The 15,977-nt window shown below is 47.4% G+C and overlaps 1 protein-coding gene across 4 annotated transcripts in view; it reads left to right on the forward strand.

Annotated features, from left to right (window-relative positions):
- The window catches only part of laptm4b (lysosomal protein transmembrane 4 beta), an 86,029-nt gene that overhangs the window by 22,655 nt on the left and 47,397 nt on the right, over positions 1-15,977 (forward strand). For all 4 annotated transcript variants that reach the window (XM_038808594.1, XM_038808595.1, XM_038808593.1 and 1 more), the window contains exons 3-5: positions 2,050-2,123; positions 6,183-6,305; positions 7,499-7,597. In XM_038808594.1, coding sequence (XP_038664522.1) covers positions 2,050-2,123; positions 6,183-6,305; positions 7,499-7,597 — 296 coding nt within the window. The remainder of the gene's footprint in view (positions 1-2,049; positions 2,124-6,182; positions 6,306-7,498; positions 7,598-15,977) is intronic.

Consider the following 15,977-nt stretch of genomic DNA (forward strand, 5'->3'; position numbering starts at 1 on the left):
TTAACTAACTAAAACACTAAAAGGTTTCTATGATGTCTACGATGATTGCAGTTGGATACTATGGCTAAATACAAATAACTATGATTAACTAGTATTAATTACTATTGACTCAGGAGCTACTCAATGTGTGACTGGATTCAATGCCGACAATCCACGTTCTGCCTCACATGTGCCTGTATTCCAGTAACATTTTCCTGTCGCCACGCCACCTGTGGTCGGATGCTAGAAAACATTCTGCCTCACATGCGTCTGTGTTCCAGGAAGATTCTCCTGCCGCCACGCCACCTGTGGCCGGATGCTAGAATACGTTCTGCCTCACATGTGTCTGTGTTCCAGAAAGATTCTCCTGCCGCCACGCCACCTGTGGCCGGATGCTAGAATACGTTCTGCCTCACATGTGTCTGTGTTCCAGTAAGATTCCCCTGCCACCACGCCACCTGTGGTCGGATGCTAGAATACATTCTGCCTCACATGTGTCTGTATTCCTGTAATGTTCTCCTGCCGTCACGCCACCTGTGGTCGGATGCAACTTTATACTGTGGCAGGGAATTAGAGCACCCAGTGGATGTGGAGAGATATTTTGCCTTGAGTCTAGAACTAGGGGGTCACTGTCAAAAAATGAGGAGGTCTCACTTTTAGGTGTGAGATGAAGGGAGTATTTTTTCACTCAGAGGCTGGTTAATCTATGGAATTCTCTACCACAGAGAGCAGTGGAAACTGGGTCATTGAGCCTATTCAAAGCTGAATTAGACACGCTTCTGACTGGCAAAGGAGTCAAGGGCTATGGGGGAAAGACAGGAATGTGGAGTTGAGGCCATAGAAGTCGTCATAGAGGCCATCAGATCAGCCATGATCTTATTAAATGGTAAGAAGTCTTACAACACCAGGTTAAAGTCCAACAGGTTTGTTCCAAACACTAGCTTTCGGAGCACTGCTCCTTCCTCAGGCTCCTTCCTCATTCACCTGAGGAAGGAGCAGTGCTCCGAAAGCTAGTGTTTGAAACAAACCTGTTGGACTTTAACCTGGTGTTGTAAGACTTCTTACTGTGCTCACCCCAGTCCAACGCCGGCATCTCCACATCTTATTAAATGGTACAGCAGGCTTGAGGGGCTGAATGGCCTTTTCCTGCTTTTATGCTTCTGTCCTTGCAAGTTGTTATTGTTCTTGTGAGGATTGTGAGGATTTTCTCACCCTCTCATCAGCAGTCAATGATTATTCTCCATTCCCGTTCCGTGAATGAAGTTATTTATTTATTTATTTTTATTTAAAAGGCTTATATTTACTTAAAAAACAACTTCCCTAACAGTCGAGGGGCCGAATTGACGCAAGCTTTCCAATCAATCATTCTAAGCAAAATATAAAATTCAACAAATGGTGGAAAGAGCAGACTAGAATAATGTAGCAGTCATCAGATTAGGGGCCCCAAGTTCAAGTGGATTGAAGTCACCCAAGGCAGAGATTCCAGTGGCCGATTGTCCCAGCCCCTGCCTCTCAGTGCTCCCTCGACGATCCTAGCTGAGTGTCCTGGGGGTCTGGTTATGTGTGTGAAAGGATTTGAAGTGTACGAACAACCACGATCGTATTGAATGGCGGAGCAGGCACGATGGGCTGAATGGCCTCCCCCTGCTCCTGTGTTCCCATAAAAACATCTTGCGGGATTCTCCGTCGGCGGGATCCTCCACTTTCCCGGCAGCGCACCCACTCCTGCGGGATTCCCAACGGCATGGGGGGGTGGCCACAATGGGAAACCCCATTGGCTGCCTGTGGAAACGGGGAATCCCACTTCCAGCGGGGGGGGTGCGTCGTGCCAGAAAACAGGGCGGGCGGGATGGGGAATCTCGCTGCCGGTGGGTGGGGGGCGCGCCGGGCCGGAAAACGGGGTCTGCAGCACAGAGAATCTCGCCCATCAACTTACTTAATACAGAATAGGTTTATGGGGAAATGTAAGTATTCCACCAGTCCTAAGGTTGGTTTGTTCTCATACTTTGCATTTACATAGCACCTAATGTGCTGTTCATGGTGTGGAAACCTTCCATTTCTCTGTTGCAGATATATGTATTGCCACTGCGATTTCCCTCCTCATGATAACGATCTGTGGAATGGCCACTTATGGAGCATATAAGGTAATGTAACCTGATGACAGAAATGATGATCTAATACGTTTTATTTCGATGATGATATTATAACTAATTTTAATGCTGCCTTTGATTAGATATTCAATTTCGAGCAAGTAAATTGCAATTTTCACAAGTCTATAAATTTAGAAATCAAAAGCTGTTTCGTGCTTTCCAGAAAGTTTTGTTGAGCAAGTTACAGGATTGACACCTCCCGCAATGTGCCAGGCTGGTCAGGGGTCAAAGGTAAAATCCCCTGGCCCGCTGGCCCAGGTTTGGCCGGCCAAAGTGAAAGAAAACAGCTCTTGCCATTGACATCAAAGAAGGCTGCCTGACAAAGGTTTGCTGGTCTATGTGGAGGATTTCCCAGTTTGCATCTGGTGTCAACGGGATTTCCAAACGTTTAGCAACAGCGATTTAATCGAATAGAGTAAGCAGCCACTCACACAACGGTTAGGGTGCAGAAGGAGGCCATTCGGCCCATCATGTCTGCATAGTCTCTCCAAACGGGCATCGTGACTCAGGGCCCATTCCCCTGCCTTTTCCCCGTACCCCTGCACATTGTTTCTATTCAAATAATCGTCTAATGTCTCGATTCAACCTGCCTCCCACCACACATCCAGACAGCGCATTCCAGACCCCAACCACTCGCTGTGTGAAAAAGTATTTTCTCACATCACATTTGCTTCTTTTGCAAATATCTTTACGGGTGGAATTCCCCCGGCCAGCCCGTGACGTGTCTGGCGGCAGGCGGGCATGGAAGGTCTGGTGGGAACCAAAAAGTCAGAAACCCGTCAGAGTAAAGTTACATGGCAATTCTCCCAATGGCAGGTGGCCATTTGCGTCACATGATGCTCCCGCCAGTTTCCTGCAGGCCATTCAATCTTGTGTCACGCCCGGGGGAAATCTTGTCAGTGTCAAACCTACCTGCTAAAGAATGCCGTGAACAAGGTGGGAAGGGACTCTGAGCTGAGTGCAACAAAGTATTTCTGCCATAGTGCTGGGCTCCTCCTGATCCCCTGTCCACCTCTCTGCCGGAGCAGGCTGGTTCCTGCCCTCTGTCTCCAAGCCGAGCTGGTCTTCATGGACAGCACCCTGCCGCTAGGCCCATGGGTGGAGTGCAAGGAGAGGCCGGGGGGGGCTAAGGGGAAGTGCGGCCTTTCAGAGACAATGGGGGCATTGTGGGAAGAGGGTAGTGCAAAGAGTTAGGTGGGAGGGTGAGGGCTCACGATGGCAGGCATGAAGAAGACAAACAATGGAAGGCAGAGGGAAGACCGAGGGGGTGGGGGGGGCGGGGGAAGCTCACAAACAAGGGGGTCAAAGGGTGACCACATAGTTTACTGGAAGGACTTGGATGAGGACTCCAGATGTGTTGGGTAGAGGTCCAAGTGGGGGGCATGGGCGTTTCATAGGCTTTGGGCTCTGGCTGAACATGGTCGACTCAAGGAAGAAACTTCCTCTGGAGGCTGCAGCCTTTCCCCTCTGGGTTCGCTGACATCCTGCAGGGTCTGGTGAAGACAGGTGGGCTAGGAGTGTGCTGGGCTAGTCTTTAAATATGGTGTCTGAGGGAGGGCGGACAAACCAGGCGCTGGCCCACCAGGAGAGATGAAGGAAAACTCGCCTGTGCATAATTCATGAGGTTCCAAGAGCAGACTCTGGCACGGGATTGGCAGAACAGGCGCCACTGAAGTCACGAAGCCACCCACCATTACGCTTACTCTCAAAATGGGAGAATTCCACCTTCCGTCTGCGCTCTCTCGTTCTTGATCCTTTTACGAGCGGGAACAGTTATACCCTATCTACTCTGGCCAAAGTCATGATTTTGAGCATCTCTATCAAATCTCCTCTCAGCCTTCTTCTCTCCAAGAAGAACAGCCCCGGCCTCTCCAATCTATCCTCATAACTGAAGTTACTCATCCCTGGAACCATTCTTGTAAACCTCTTTTGCGCTCTCTCCAATGTGAAATGAAATGAAAATCGCTTCTTGTCATGAGTAGGCTTCAATGAAGTTACTGTCGCCACATTCCGGCACCTGTCCGGGGAGGCTGGTACGGGAATCGAACTGTGCTGGCCTGCTTGGTCTGCTTTAAAAGCCAGCGATTTAGCTGAGTGAGCTAAACCAGCACCAGGTTCATATCCTTCCTATACCGTGGGGCCCAGAACTGGACACAATACTCCAGTTGAGGTCTAATGAGTGTCCATTAGAGGTTTAGCATAACCTCCTTGCTCCTGTACCTTATGTCCTATTAATAAAAGCCCAGGATACTATTTGCTTTGATAACTGCATTTGCCGGGTATTTGTCCACTCACTTAATCCATCTACATCCCTTTGCAGACCTCTTCACATTTACTATCCCACCTATCTTTGTGTATCAGCAAATTTAGAAACATTTGGTCCTTTCATCTAAGTCATTTATATAAATGGCAAAAAGTTGATGTCCCAGCACTGATCCCTGTGACACACCACATCCTGTCAACCAGACAAAGAGCTGTTTATGCCTACCCTCCATTTCCTGTTAGCCTGCCAATCTTCTATCTATGACAATATGTTTCCCCTGCTTCATGAGCTTTTATTTTCCACAACTGCCTTTGATGTGGCACCTTATCAAATGCCTTCTGGAAATCTAAGTACAGTACATCCACCGGTCCCCCTTTATCCACAGCATAGGTTGCTTCTTCAAAGAAGCCCTATGAATTGGTTAAATATGATTTCCCTTTCACAAAACCATGTCGACACTCCGTGATTACCCTGAAGTTTTCTAAGTGACTTGTTATAACGAGCAGGATTCTCCAATCCACATTCTCCTAGTCACCGCTGCTAGCGAGAACAGAGTATCTGGTCCTCAGCCAAAACTCCATTCACGGCGCGCAGCCAGAGAATCCCACCGGCGTGAACGAACGGAGAATTCCGGCCAACGTCTTTACTAATAGCTGGTGACGCTTCCCTCTGACAGATGTTAGATTGACTGGTCTATAGTTTCCTGGCTTCTGGCTCCCTCCCTTTTTGAATGAAAGAGTTACAATCTGACAGTGGCTTTCCTGAATCTAAGGAATTTCAGAAAATTAAAACGAAAGCATCAACTATCTCACTAGCCACTTCCCACTTTTAAGACCCCAGGATGTGTATTGCTGAAAAAGACATTGTGTCGAAGCTTTTTGTCTTGCACTCACCAGATCAATTGCGAGAACACCAATGTCAGGGGAAAACAACAACTTTATATTGTATGAGAAGGGAGTGCCAATTGGTTGGCAAGTGGACACTGATTGATCCAGGCATTGCTGTGGAAAATGTACCAGTTCATGGTGACTGGCAGTTAACTGCCAAGCAATGTCTGAACATTAAAACCAGGCAGCTTGACCATGCAGTGCAAGGGCTGTTAGGGAAGAGCAACAAATGCTGACCTTGCCAGCGACGCCAACATCCCATGAACGAATAAAGAAAATAAAGCTCATGTTCAATGAGAATTGAGTCAAGGGTATGAAAAAAGAACTCCCTTCTCTCATTTAACTAAATATTTGAAAAGTTTAATACTCATCCGGCGGAGGTGGTAGAGGCGGGCACGATAGCATCATTTAAGTTGTATCTAGACAGATACATGAATGGGCAGGGAGCAGTTGGATACAGATCCTTAGAAAATAGGCGACAGTTTTAGATAGAGGATCTGGATCGGCGCAGGCTTGGAGGGCCGAAGGGCCTGTTCATGTGCTGTAATTTTTCTTTGTTCTTTTGTTCATGGGCAGTGTTCGGCTTCTATGTTAAGAGGTATGAATTTGCACGGGTTCCCTTGTTCACTCCGCTGTTACAGTACCGTCAACATAACATAAAGTGACTTGCTTCAGCAGCACAAAGATGCTAAAGATATCAGTTAGGAAGCTACTGATCAGGAATGCAAGATTGATGGTGCTCACAATATAATGCCAAGTCTCTCATTCTGCAGTGTATGTTTAAAAATGCCATAGTTCCTGATTCTAGTTCCAATAAAAATGCGTGAGGTGGAATCTCATCAAACTGTGTCGGAGGTGACGTTTGCAAAACTTACACTTCTTTGTTTTCTTCTGGTTTTCCAGCAACTCAGTGCTTGGATCATCCCCTTCTTCTGTTACCAGATCTTTGATTTTGCCCTCAATACTCTCGTCGCCATCAGTGTGGTCATCTATCCAACCTCCATTCAAGACTATTTGCGACAGCTGGTACAAAAATGCACAATTTTATGTGGAATGATTTCGCATTTATATCTTGAAACGTGGGAACAGGAGAGGAGGGTTCCCACCTCAACATGCAAATTTAGATTCAGTGAATCCATAAACTCTGGAATCGAAACATTTCCACTTTTAAATTAAGTATAATTGCTGTCACTTAAACGATCATTAATTTGTCGTTAAAATCCCATCCGGTTCAATTATCTCCTTTCGGGAAGGAAATCTGCCGTCCTTACCCGGTCTGGCCTACATGTGGCTCCAGACCAAGTGGTTGGTTCTTGACTGCTCTCAAGGGCAATCCGGGATGGGCGACAAATGCTGGCCTATCCAGTGATGCCCCCATCTAATGATCAAATAACAAAATGACAAACTTCTTTGCCCCAGAGAGTGGCGAGAATGTGAAATTCACCGCCCCAGGGAACATTTTGAAGGGGGGAGCTTTAAATATATTCAAGGGGAATTTAGATAAATCCACAGGGGGAAAAAGAAAATCAAAGTCAAGGGAGACACCCTCATAACCTTCGAGAAGTATTGAGATGTGGACTTGCGACACCAAGGCAAACAAGGCTGTGGGCCGTACACTGGAAAATACGATTAGAATAATTAAGTGTTTCTTTTTGGCTGCCGTTGATTATCATAGAATTTACAGTGCAGAAGGAGGCCATTCAGCCCATCGAGACTGCACCGGTTCTTGGAATGAGCACCCTACCCGAGGTCAACACCTCCTCCCTATCCCCATAACCCAGCAACCCCACCCAACACTAAGGGCAATTTATCATGGCCAATCCACCCAACCTGCACATCTTTGGGCTGTGGGAGGAAACCGGAGCACCCGGAGGAAACCCACGCACACACGGGGAGGACGTGCAGACTCCACACAGACAGTGACCCAAGCTGGGAATCGAACCTGGGACCCTGGAGCTGTGAAGCATTTGTGCTATCCACAATGCTACCGTGCTGCCCCAATGTTGATGCGATGGGCCGATGAGCCTTTTCTGTGCTATAGCCCTCTATGACTCTAAAGTTATATTGTTAGGGTTGGATGAGGTTGGCAGCAGAGGGTTCATATGGAGTTTAAACATTAGTATAGACCAGCTTTACCTCCTGCCCTGTTTCTGTTTTAGTAAAACTCAAGGTCCACACAGTCCCAGATGTCATTGTTTCTCAACTTTCTGTTTCCACAGCCTGCTAATCTCCCACACAAGGAGGATCTAATGTCGATGAACCCAACATGTCTGGTGTTTATTGTTCTTACCTTTGCCGGCATCATTCTGGCCTTTAAGGTAAGTTTGAGCTCCCAATTTATCCGACCCCTGTTGAAGAGGTAGATTGAGGTATAAAGAGGTAGGTTTAGGTATAAAACCTAAATACTGTGTTTAAATAAAACCTCAGGGCTCACATGGGCTGCTGCTTGCAGAAACTAGGAGGTTTCCGTCGACAGATAACCTCAGGCCATTGCTGTGACAAGAGATAAAACTCCCAAGCACTTGTAATTTTGGCAAGGATTTCTGCCCCCAGAAGGTTAATTGGTACCAAGCAGCTGCTGCTCACATGATCATCACAGAACACAGGATAATGGAAGGGAATCTGAGGGCTAGAACTCAGTCGTATACTCAATCTAATAACTGTCTGGAAGCTTGTAGATAAGTAAAGGCACCTACATTACTGGCGATATAATACCATGAACGTGCATTGATTATGATTGGAAAACGATACTCATATGAAATGCATTATGTAATCCTAATTATTAATTATGAGTGGACATAGATAATTTTTGAACAAATATGTTCTTTTGATTGGTGTATGTTAATTACCTGAGATAACAGGGAAAAGTATAATTGATCTGTATTTTCTGTGCTCGGGCAGCTGGCAAGCCATCTAGTGGTAGTTTGGCTCCCATAAAGGTTTAAAAGTGTTGTCTGGTCAGTTGGAGAGTGAAGTACACTGCAGTTGAATAACTACTGGTGAAACTCTTGCAACACCCGTTTACCTGAATGACCACTGGGCTGCAAGAGAGATGCATGCTTGATGCTACTGCCCTTGCTTGGCAATATGATTTAATTCCACGGCAACTATGCTGTTGCCAGCGATTTCTGCCTCTCGCCCCATAATTCATCATTTTTATTAATGACCCATGATCACCATTTTCAAGAAAGTAATCCTTCCACAATACACTCCAGCTAAGAGTATTTTGGAAAAATGGAATTGGAAGTTGAATAGCTCTACTTGTACAAAGCTAGGAAACATATTTTTAAGGAGTATTGTTCTGATTTCAGGCTGGACAAGGCGCATTGGGCATCTGACACACACATTCGAAACGTAACGTCTTGCTGTGATTTCCAATGTTACTAACCCCCACAGAGGTCAAGGGGTGTGGAACACCTGGTTCCCCGTGACCTCCAGGGAATACGAACTTCCCTGGGAATGGGGTAGGACTTCTCCTTTAATGGGGGGATCCCTCATAGTATAACAACCCCGACCTGCGTGCAGTTTGAGGAGGGAGACCTTTCGGCGAGTGGAGCGTTATTGGACACCAAGAATAAGTCAGTATTGTTGTACCTGCCTACCGTTGCATCTGTATTCACTCTGCCCCGATTCTACATCCAAATATTAATTTAAATGATTAGACAGAATACAGAAAGGATTCATGAGAATGGTTGTGGAGTTACAGGGAAAGACAGGAGAAGTCAACACTGTTCTCCTTGTGGAAGGGAAGATTTGATTGAGGTGTTCAAAGTGCCTGAATAGAGTAGATAGGGAGAAAACTGTTCCCATTGGTGGACGAATCAAGAATGAGAGGAGACCGGTTTAAATTAGTTGGCAAAATGAAGCAATAGAGACATTGTTATGTTCTTGTCGGATGGCCTAATTTATTACAAGAACACTTATAGCTAAAGTTATAAACGATTTATTAATATTAACTGTGGGTAAACTATATGCAAGACAACGGATGAAAACACTAAAATCATGCCAAGCAACCTCTCTCTTCAACATTCCTCCAGCCAGTCTGAGGTCAGCTGACTTTAACATTGACTTATTTATATACCAGTGAGACTCCTAGTGGTCAGCCAGTGAATTACAACACAACCATGCTATCACGACAGACATAGATATAGAATTTGCAGTGCAGAAGGAGGCCATTCGGCCCATCGAGTCTGCACCGGCTCCTGGAAAGAGCACCCTACCCAAGTTTAACACCTCCACCCTATCCCCATAACCCAGTAACCCCACCCAACACTAAGGGCAATTTTTGGACACTAAGGGCAATTTATCATGGCCAATCCACCTAACCTGCACATCTTTGGACTGTGGGAGGAAACCGGAGCACCCGGAGGAAACCCATGCACACACGGGGAGGATGTGCAGACTCCGCACAGACAGTGACCCAAGCCGGAATCGAACCTGGGACCCTAGAGCTGTGAAGCGATTGTGCTATCCACAATGCTACCGTGCTGCCCCATGAGAGTAGAAACATTTTCATGCAGCGAGTGGTCAGGATCTGGAATGCGCTGCCTGGGAGTGTGGTGGAGGCAGGTTCAATCGAGGCTTTCAAGAGGGAATTGGATTATTATCTGAAAAGGGAGAATGTGCAGGGTTACTGGGAGAAGGCGAGGGAATGACACCAGATGATTGCTCTTTTGTAGAACCGGCACTGGCACGACAGGCTGAATGGCCTCCTCCTAGGCTGTAATGATTCGATGATTCTATCAGAACATCTCACTGCTGACAAACGAAGCTTCCCAAAGACTTGGGCAGTTACCCATTTAGTACTTTTTTATCCCTCTTCTGGCCTTATTCTGGTGGTGTCAAAAGGATAGGCAATACCGGAGGTATCATTTTTCAAGCCAATTGTCCTAACTATGTTCAGTACACAGCGGCCGTGTCTCCACATCAGAATGATTGTGGATCCAAAGCTATTCTTCGGCATGAGTGGAGAATCTAGGTGGACATCCCAGTGCAGTGCCGACGGGTTGGTACATTGTTGGAGGTGCCATGCCAACAATACAACATTTTCTGATGGTACGAAGCTATCTGACTTGATGAACGGTGGCATAGTGGTTTGCACAGTTGCTTCACAGCTCCAGGGTCCCAGGTTCGATTCCCGCTTGGGGGGCTGTCTGTGCGGAGTCTGCATGTTCTCCCCGTGTCTGAGTGGGTTTCCTCCGGGTGCTCCGGTTTCCTCCCACAGTCCAAAGATGTGCAGGTTAGGTGAATTTGTGAATTGCGCTTTCACGTATCTGATCGTCAGTCCAGAAGTAAAACACTCGAACACGTCAGTAACGAATATTCGTTTATTTACGGCCGGGACAAATCTCTAAGCAGTCGGGTAACCACCTTCGAGAAGTGCCAAAGTCCAAAATATGGACGGTATCTTTATACAATCACAGCTTAGAGGTGGTCCCTTTAAATTCCTACATACACCTATGATTTTGCAAGGATCCAGAACATGTACATATATGGAATTATTCTTCGAGGTCGGGAGGTTATTTTTGACATAATCATTAGCACAAGTCACTATCAATATTAATACAAAGGTTTTTGTATCCCATGGCCATCTGGCTTATCTCATTCCAAGGCCCTTCCAATAAACATTTCAATGTTTATTTGTTCCAACTGGTCAAACGAGCTCAATTATGTTATCTCTGCAATAAAGTAACGGTTACCATTCATTCCATTCTTTGCCTTTTTGACCTCTCTGCTTTTACAGATACGGGTCAGAACATTAATTAGTACCAATGCCACACTCCCTATATTCCATCCCATAACCTTCTGACATCTTTGCTTTTACAGATACGGTCAGAACATTAATTAGTACCAATGCCACACTCCCTATATTTCATCCCTTGACCTGTTGACATCTCTTTCACAGAGCTTTTCAGAACTGTTATATTAACCCTATCAGTTAAGTTCCAAATGAAATCCACTTCTACATTCCCCCCTTTGATCATTCCTTGATCACATAACACTCAGGATACTTTAGATGGAAATGAGAGCGAGGCGGAGGTACTCCTCCTCTACTAGGCTCCGGCAGGATGCCACTTCCTCATATAGGTCAGGGGTAGGTGGAACCAGTGTTTCTTTTTCGTCTAGCGCGGATCTCTGAAGCATCTGTGGTAATGCAGTGGCACCCAAACGGTTGCATAGGCATTTCACACCAGTAGCTATGATACAGAGCAACAAACAGATGGTAACGAAGATAATGAGCCCATGGAATAGGTAAGTGGCCCAAGAATTGGACCACATCCAGCTCCACCAGTCAGCCTGACCGGCGAGTCGCAAGCGCTGTACTCCATCTCTGATATGGGTTACCAGACGCGTGATATTCTCTGAACTGTCTGGAATGTAAGTGCAACATTCGGTCCCTATGATAGCACAGGTCCCCCCTTCTTTGGCTAGTAAATAATCCAGGGCCATGCGATTCTGTAGGGCTACCGTTCGTACGGCTACCAACTCTGCACTGAGTTCACTAAATCCCTCCGCGGTGTCATTTGCAACCTGTTCCAATAGGTCGCGGAGGAGCGCGTACTTCTTGAGGGACCAGATGGCGCCTATTTGGGGCCATAAGAGGGAAGTCATCACCTCCCACGGTGGTACTGACCTCTGGGCTCGAAAGTGGGGATGATGTTCGAGCTGGGCATAGTGTGTAGTACCCGGAACAACGAAACCCAAGTAGCACGACCCTGCCCAGTCAGTGGGGAGCCAGGGGTAAGCCTTATGGCCACAAATGAAGTAGGTGCCATTATAGGAGGTGAGGCTAGTTACCATCGAGGAGGTCCATATTTGGGTCCAATCAGGGCCCCCTGTGTGGTTGATAATGTTATTGATGATGGCGTGGCCTTTCCAGTCAGTAAGACCAAAAGTGTACTTACATGAACTGGTTCCTAACACATATGTTCCAGGAGTTCGTACTTCCCGGAGTAAGCAGACCGTTCCGGTCTGGGGGTTCTGGATATTGAAGAACGGGGGTGTGCGATCTGCTGAGTAAGATGGCTGTCGCCAACCAAAGAAATCCCGCAAAGGGTAGCCGGCACTCAGCCATTCTTGGGCTGCTTCCCTGTGGTTTACAGAGGAGGACCTGGAGGCCCTGGTTGGTAAGGCAGAGTGACTAGTTACTGTCCTGTTCTGGTATATAACCCATTCAGCCGTCTGTTCGATCGAGAAAGGAACAGATATCAAGGGAACGCCTCCATGGGCATGGGTCGGGACCTGTGTACATACCCAGCAAGAGGAGACACCCACTTTCTTAGCATAGACATAGGACATAAACAGAAAAGAATTTGCCGTTACATGGTGCGTTGCCCGCTTCCTTCTGGAAGGCGAGTAGGGGTGAGTAGTCCTTGATGGTAAAATTTGTACCCTGTCCTTATCAATGCACCGGTGGTTCCACCGGCATGTGCGGCGATCGTAGATCAGAACCATGTACGTAGTCCGGAATCGGGGCTTCTGGTCGTCGGGATGAACGGTGGTTGGGCAGGTTTTGATAGCCGTGGTGATCCATCGGAGATCTGTCGTTGTTCCACATCGTGGGGTCCCTTCTCGGCACAGGGGTGGACGTCGGCTTCCATACGGGCATCTCCTTCCGGATGCAGCGAGAGAGAGCAGGGTGGCGAGTATTGTGACGGTGAAGAGGGACTTCATCCTGGTACTCGTGTTCCTAGGACTTAAAGGAAAAGTTTAGAACATCATGGATACTTAATTAACTTACAATGGTGCATATGTACCCATGCGTTCCGGCCCTCCACTTTTACTGCAGTGGGGGTAGTGAGTAGAACCTGTAGGGGACCCTCCCATCGAGGTTCCAAACCTTTACGTGTCCAATTTCGAATTAGGACATAATCCCCAGGGTTGATGGAGACGTCATGAGTAATGGATGGGACTTCTTCCTGGGTGGCACGAACTCGGGAGTGTAATCCTTTCAAAATTCTAGTTAGTGTTAATATATAATTAGCCATCTCGGTAGTCATGTAATGGAATTGAACATTCCGTGGAACACTGCTGTCCCAAGGCGTTCGAAAGGGTCTGCCATATAGTATTTCCGCTGGGCTTAGGCGAGTTTTTCCTGCGGGGGTGGCACGTAGCTGGAAGAGTGCTAAAGGCAGGAGTTTGAGCCAAGTGGCCCCAGTGTCTGCTTGTAGTTTAGCGAGTTTAGTCTTTAGAGTCTGATTAGCCCTTTCCACCACTCCAGCGGCTTGTGGTCTGTAGGCACAATGAAACTGTTGCTTTATTCCTAGCAGAGCACAGAATTCCTTATTGATCTGACCTATGAAGTGGGGACCATTGTCAGAGCTCAGCCGGGCTGGAATTCCAAATCGCGGAACAATTTCTCGCATTAACACCTTAACTACTGTCGAGGCCTTGTTATCCGTAGTCGGGTAGGCCTCGATCCATTTGCTAAAAGTGTCCACAATGACTAACACATATTTATAGCATTGACATCTTTCCAACTCAATGTAATCCATTTGCAGGGTCTCAAATGGACCCTCAGGTAAGGGGGTTGTGCCAGGATCACAGGGGACGGCCTTACCGGGGTTGTGCTGTTGACAGATTAGGCACCGACTGCTAATTTGTTGGGCCATTTCTTGCAGTCGTGGGTGCCACCAGCTTTTTAACAATATGTCCCCTGTGGCACGAGCTCCACAGTGAGTTGCAAAGTGTACACATTCGGTCACCCAGGCTGCTAATGCATCGGTCATACATGTTTGTCCTACCGGGGTGACCCACAGCTTATTTTCGATATCATATATACATCCTAAGTTTTTCCACATATTTACAGCAGTTGCAGGAGCGTCCTCCTGCATTTGGGTTATGTCAGCAATGGTTGGCATAGGTTTTTCAGAGGGGGACTTTCCCGAGGGGGTTTTAGTCTGCCTCATCATTCTAGGCACCATTAGTTTGCCAGATTTAGAAATTTCTTTTGCCTTCTCGTCCGCTCTCCTGTTGCCCGTTTCCACCAGTCCTGTGCCTTTTGTATGCGCTGCGCATTTTATCACCGCTATCTTGTCTGGGAGCATAAGGGCCTGCAATAACTGGGTTACTAACTGCTGGTGTGAGATGGGTGTACCAGCGGAGGTTAGAAATCCTCTGTTTTTCCATAATTGCCCGAAATCATGTACTACCCCGAAGGCGTATCGGGAATCTGTATAAATATTAACCTTCCTCCCCTGTGCCAATATGCATGCTCGTATTAACGCAAACAATTCTGCCTGTTGGGCAGAAAAGGGAACTTCAAATGCTGCTGCTTCTACTACGTCACCGTCTTGATCGATGATTGCATAGCCAGATTGTCTATCCCCCCTTTCGCCGACGGAAGAACTTCCATCGGTGAAAAAGGAACAATCTGCACTCGGGATGGGTATATCGGAGAGGTCGTCTCGAACCGAGGAGACTTCCTGCAACAGTTGCAGACAGTCATGAGTTGGGTCGAGCATGTCTGTGGGAGGATGCGTCAAAAAGTCAGCAGGGTTGATAGTGGTGCAGTGGGCAAACTGGACTTTCGGGTTATTAAGGAGAGCAATCTCATATTTGTTCTGACGAGCCATCGTGAGATGCTGAGTCTGTAGCTGTCCCAAAAGGGCCGTAACAGAATGGGAACTATAGACAGTGATATCTTGTTGGAGGGTAATATTAGCAGCCGATTGCAGGCTGCTGTAGATAGCTGCAAGAATTTGGGTACAGATAGGATAGCCAAGGGCTACCGGATCGAGTTTAGAGGAGTAGTATGCAACCGGGCGACAGCGGTCGCCGTGGCGTTGGGTCAGGACAGCTGTGGCGCAGTCGGCAAGGACTGTGCAATAGAGCTGAAAAGGGCGATCATATAAGGGTCGACCAAGGGCAGGGGCCTGGAGGAGTGCCTCCTTGAGGCGGTTAAAGGCCAGTGCGGCTTCCGGGGACAAGGAAAAAGTACCGGGTTCATTGGTGTAGGGGGTAAGGAGGCGGGAATCCAGAGTAATATTCGGGATCCACTGACGGCAATAATTGACCATGCCGAGCCACTGACGGAGCTGCTTGGCCGTCGTTGGGGGTGGGAAATCGCAGATAGGGCGGATCCGGTCTGGATCTAAGGAACGAGAGGTGGCAGATATCCTAACACCTAGGAACTTAACAGTAGGCTGAGCAATCGTAACCTTCAAGGGAGAGACAATGTAACCAAGGGAAGCCAGAAAATTGAGTAAAAGTTGAGTATCGGCCCGACATCCCTCCTCAGTCGGGTTAGCGATCAAGAGATCGTCGACGTACTGAACAAGAGTGGAGCCCTGGGAGAAGGAGAGGGATTGTAGTTGGCGTTGGAGACAGCGGGAGAAAAGAGTGGGAGAGTGAATAAAACCTTGAGGCAACCGTGTCCAAGTATATTGTTGGCCATTATAAGTGAATGCAAAGAGATACTGGCATGATGGATCGAGTGGCAGAGCGAAAAAGGCATGCTGGAGGTCTACAAGGGAAAAAAATAGTGCATCTGCAGGGACCTGGGCGAGAATATGAGCAGGGTTAGGAACAAGGGCGTGGAGAGGTTGAACAATAGAATTGATAGCACGTAAGTCCTGTACGAGGCGGTACTGATCTGGTTTCCCAGGTTTGGGCACTGCTAGGATGGGGGTATTGCACGGAGACTGACAAGGAACTAGGATGCCCTGGTCGAGAAGTTTAGCTATGAGTGCATCGATG

This window comes from Scyliorhinus canicula, chromosome 10, assembly GCF_902713615.1.
Source record: "Scyliorhinus canicula chromosome 10, sScyCan1.1, whole genome shotgun sequence".
NCBI lineage: Eukaryota > Metazoa > Chordata > Chondrichthyes > Carcharhiniformes > Scyliorhinidae > Scyliorhinus > Scyliorhinus canicula.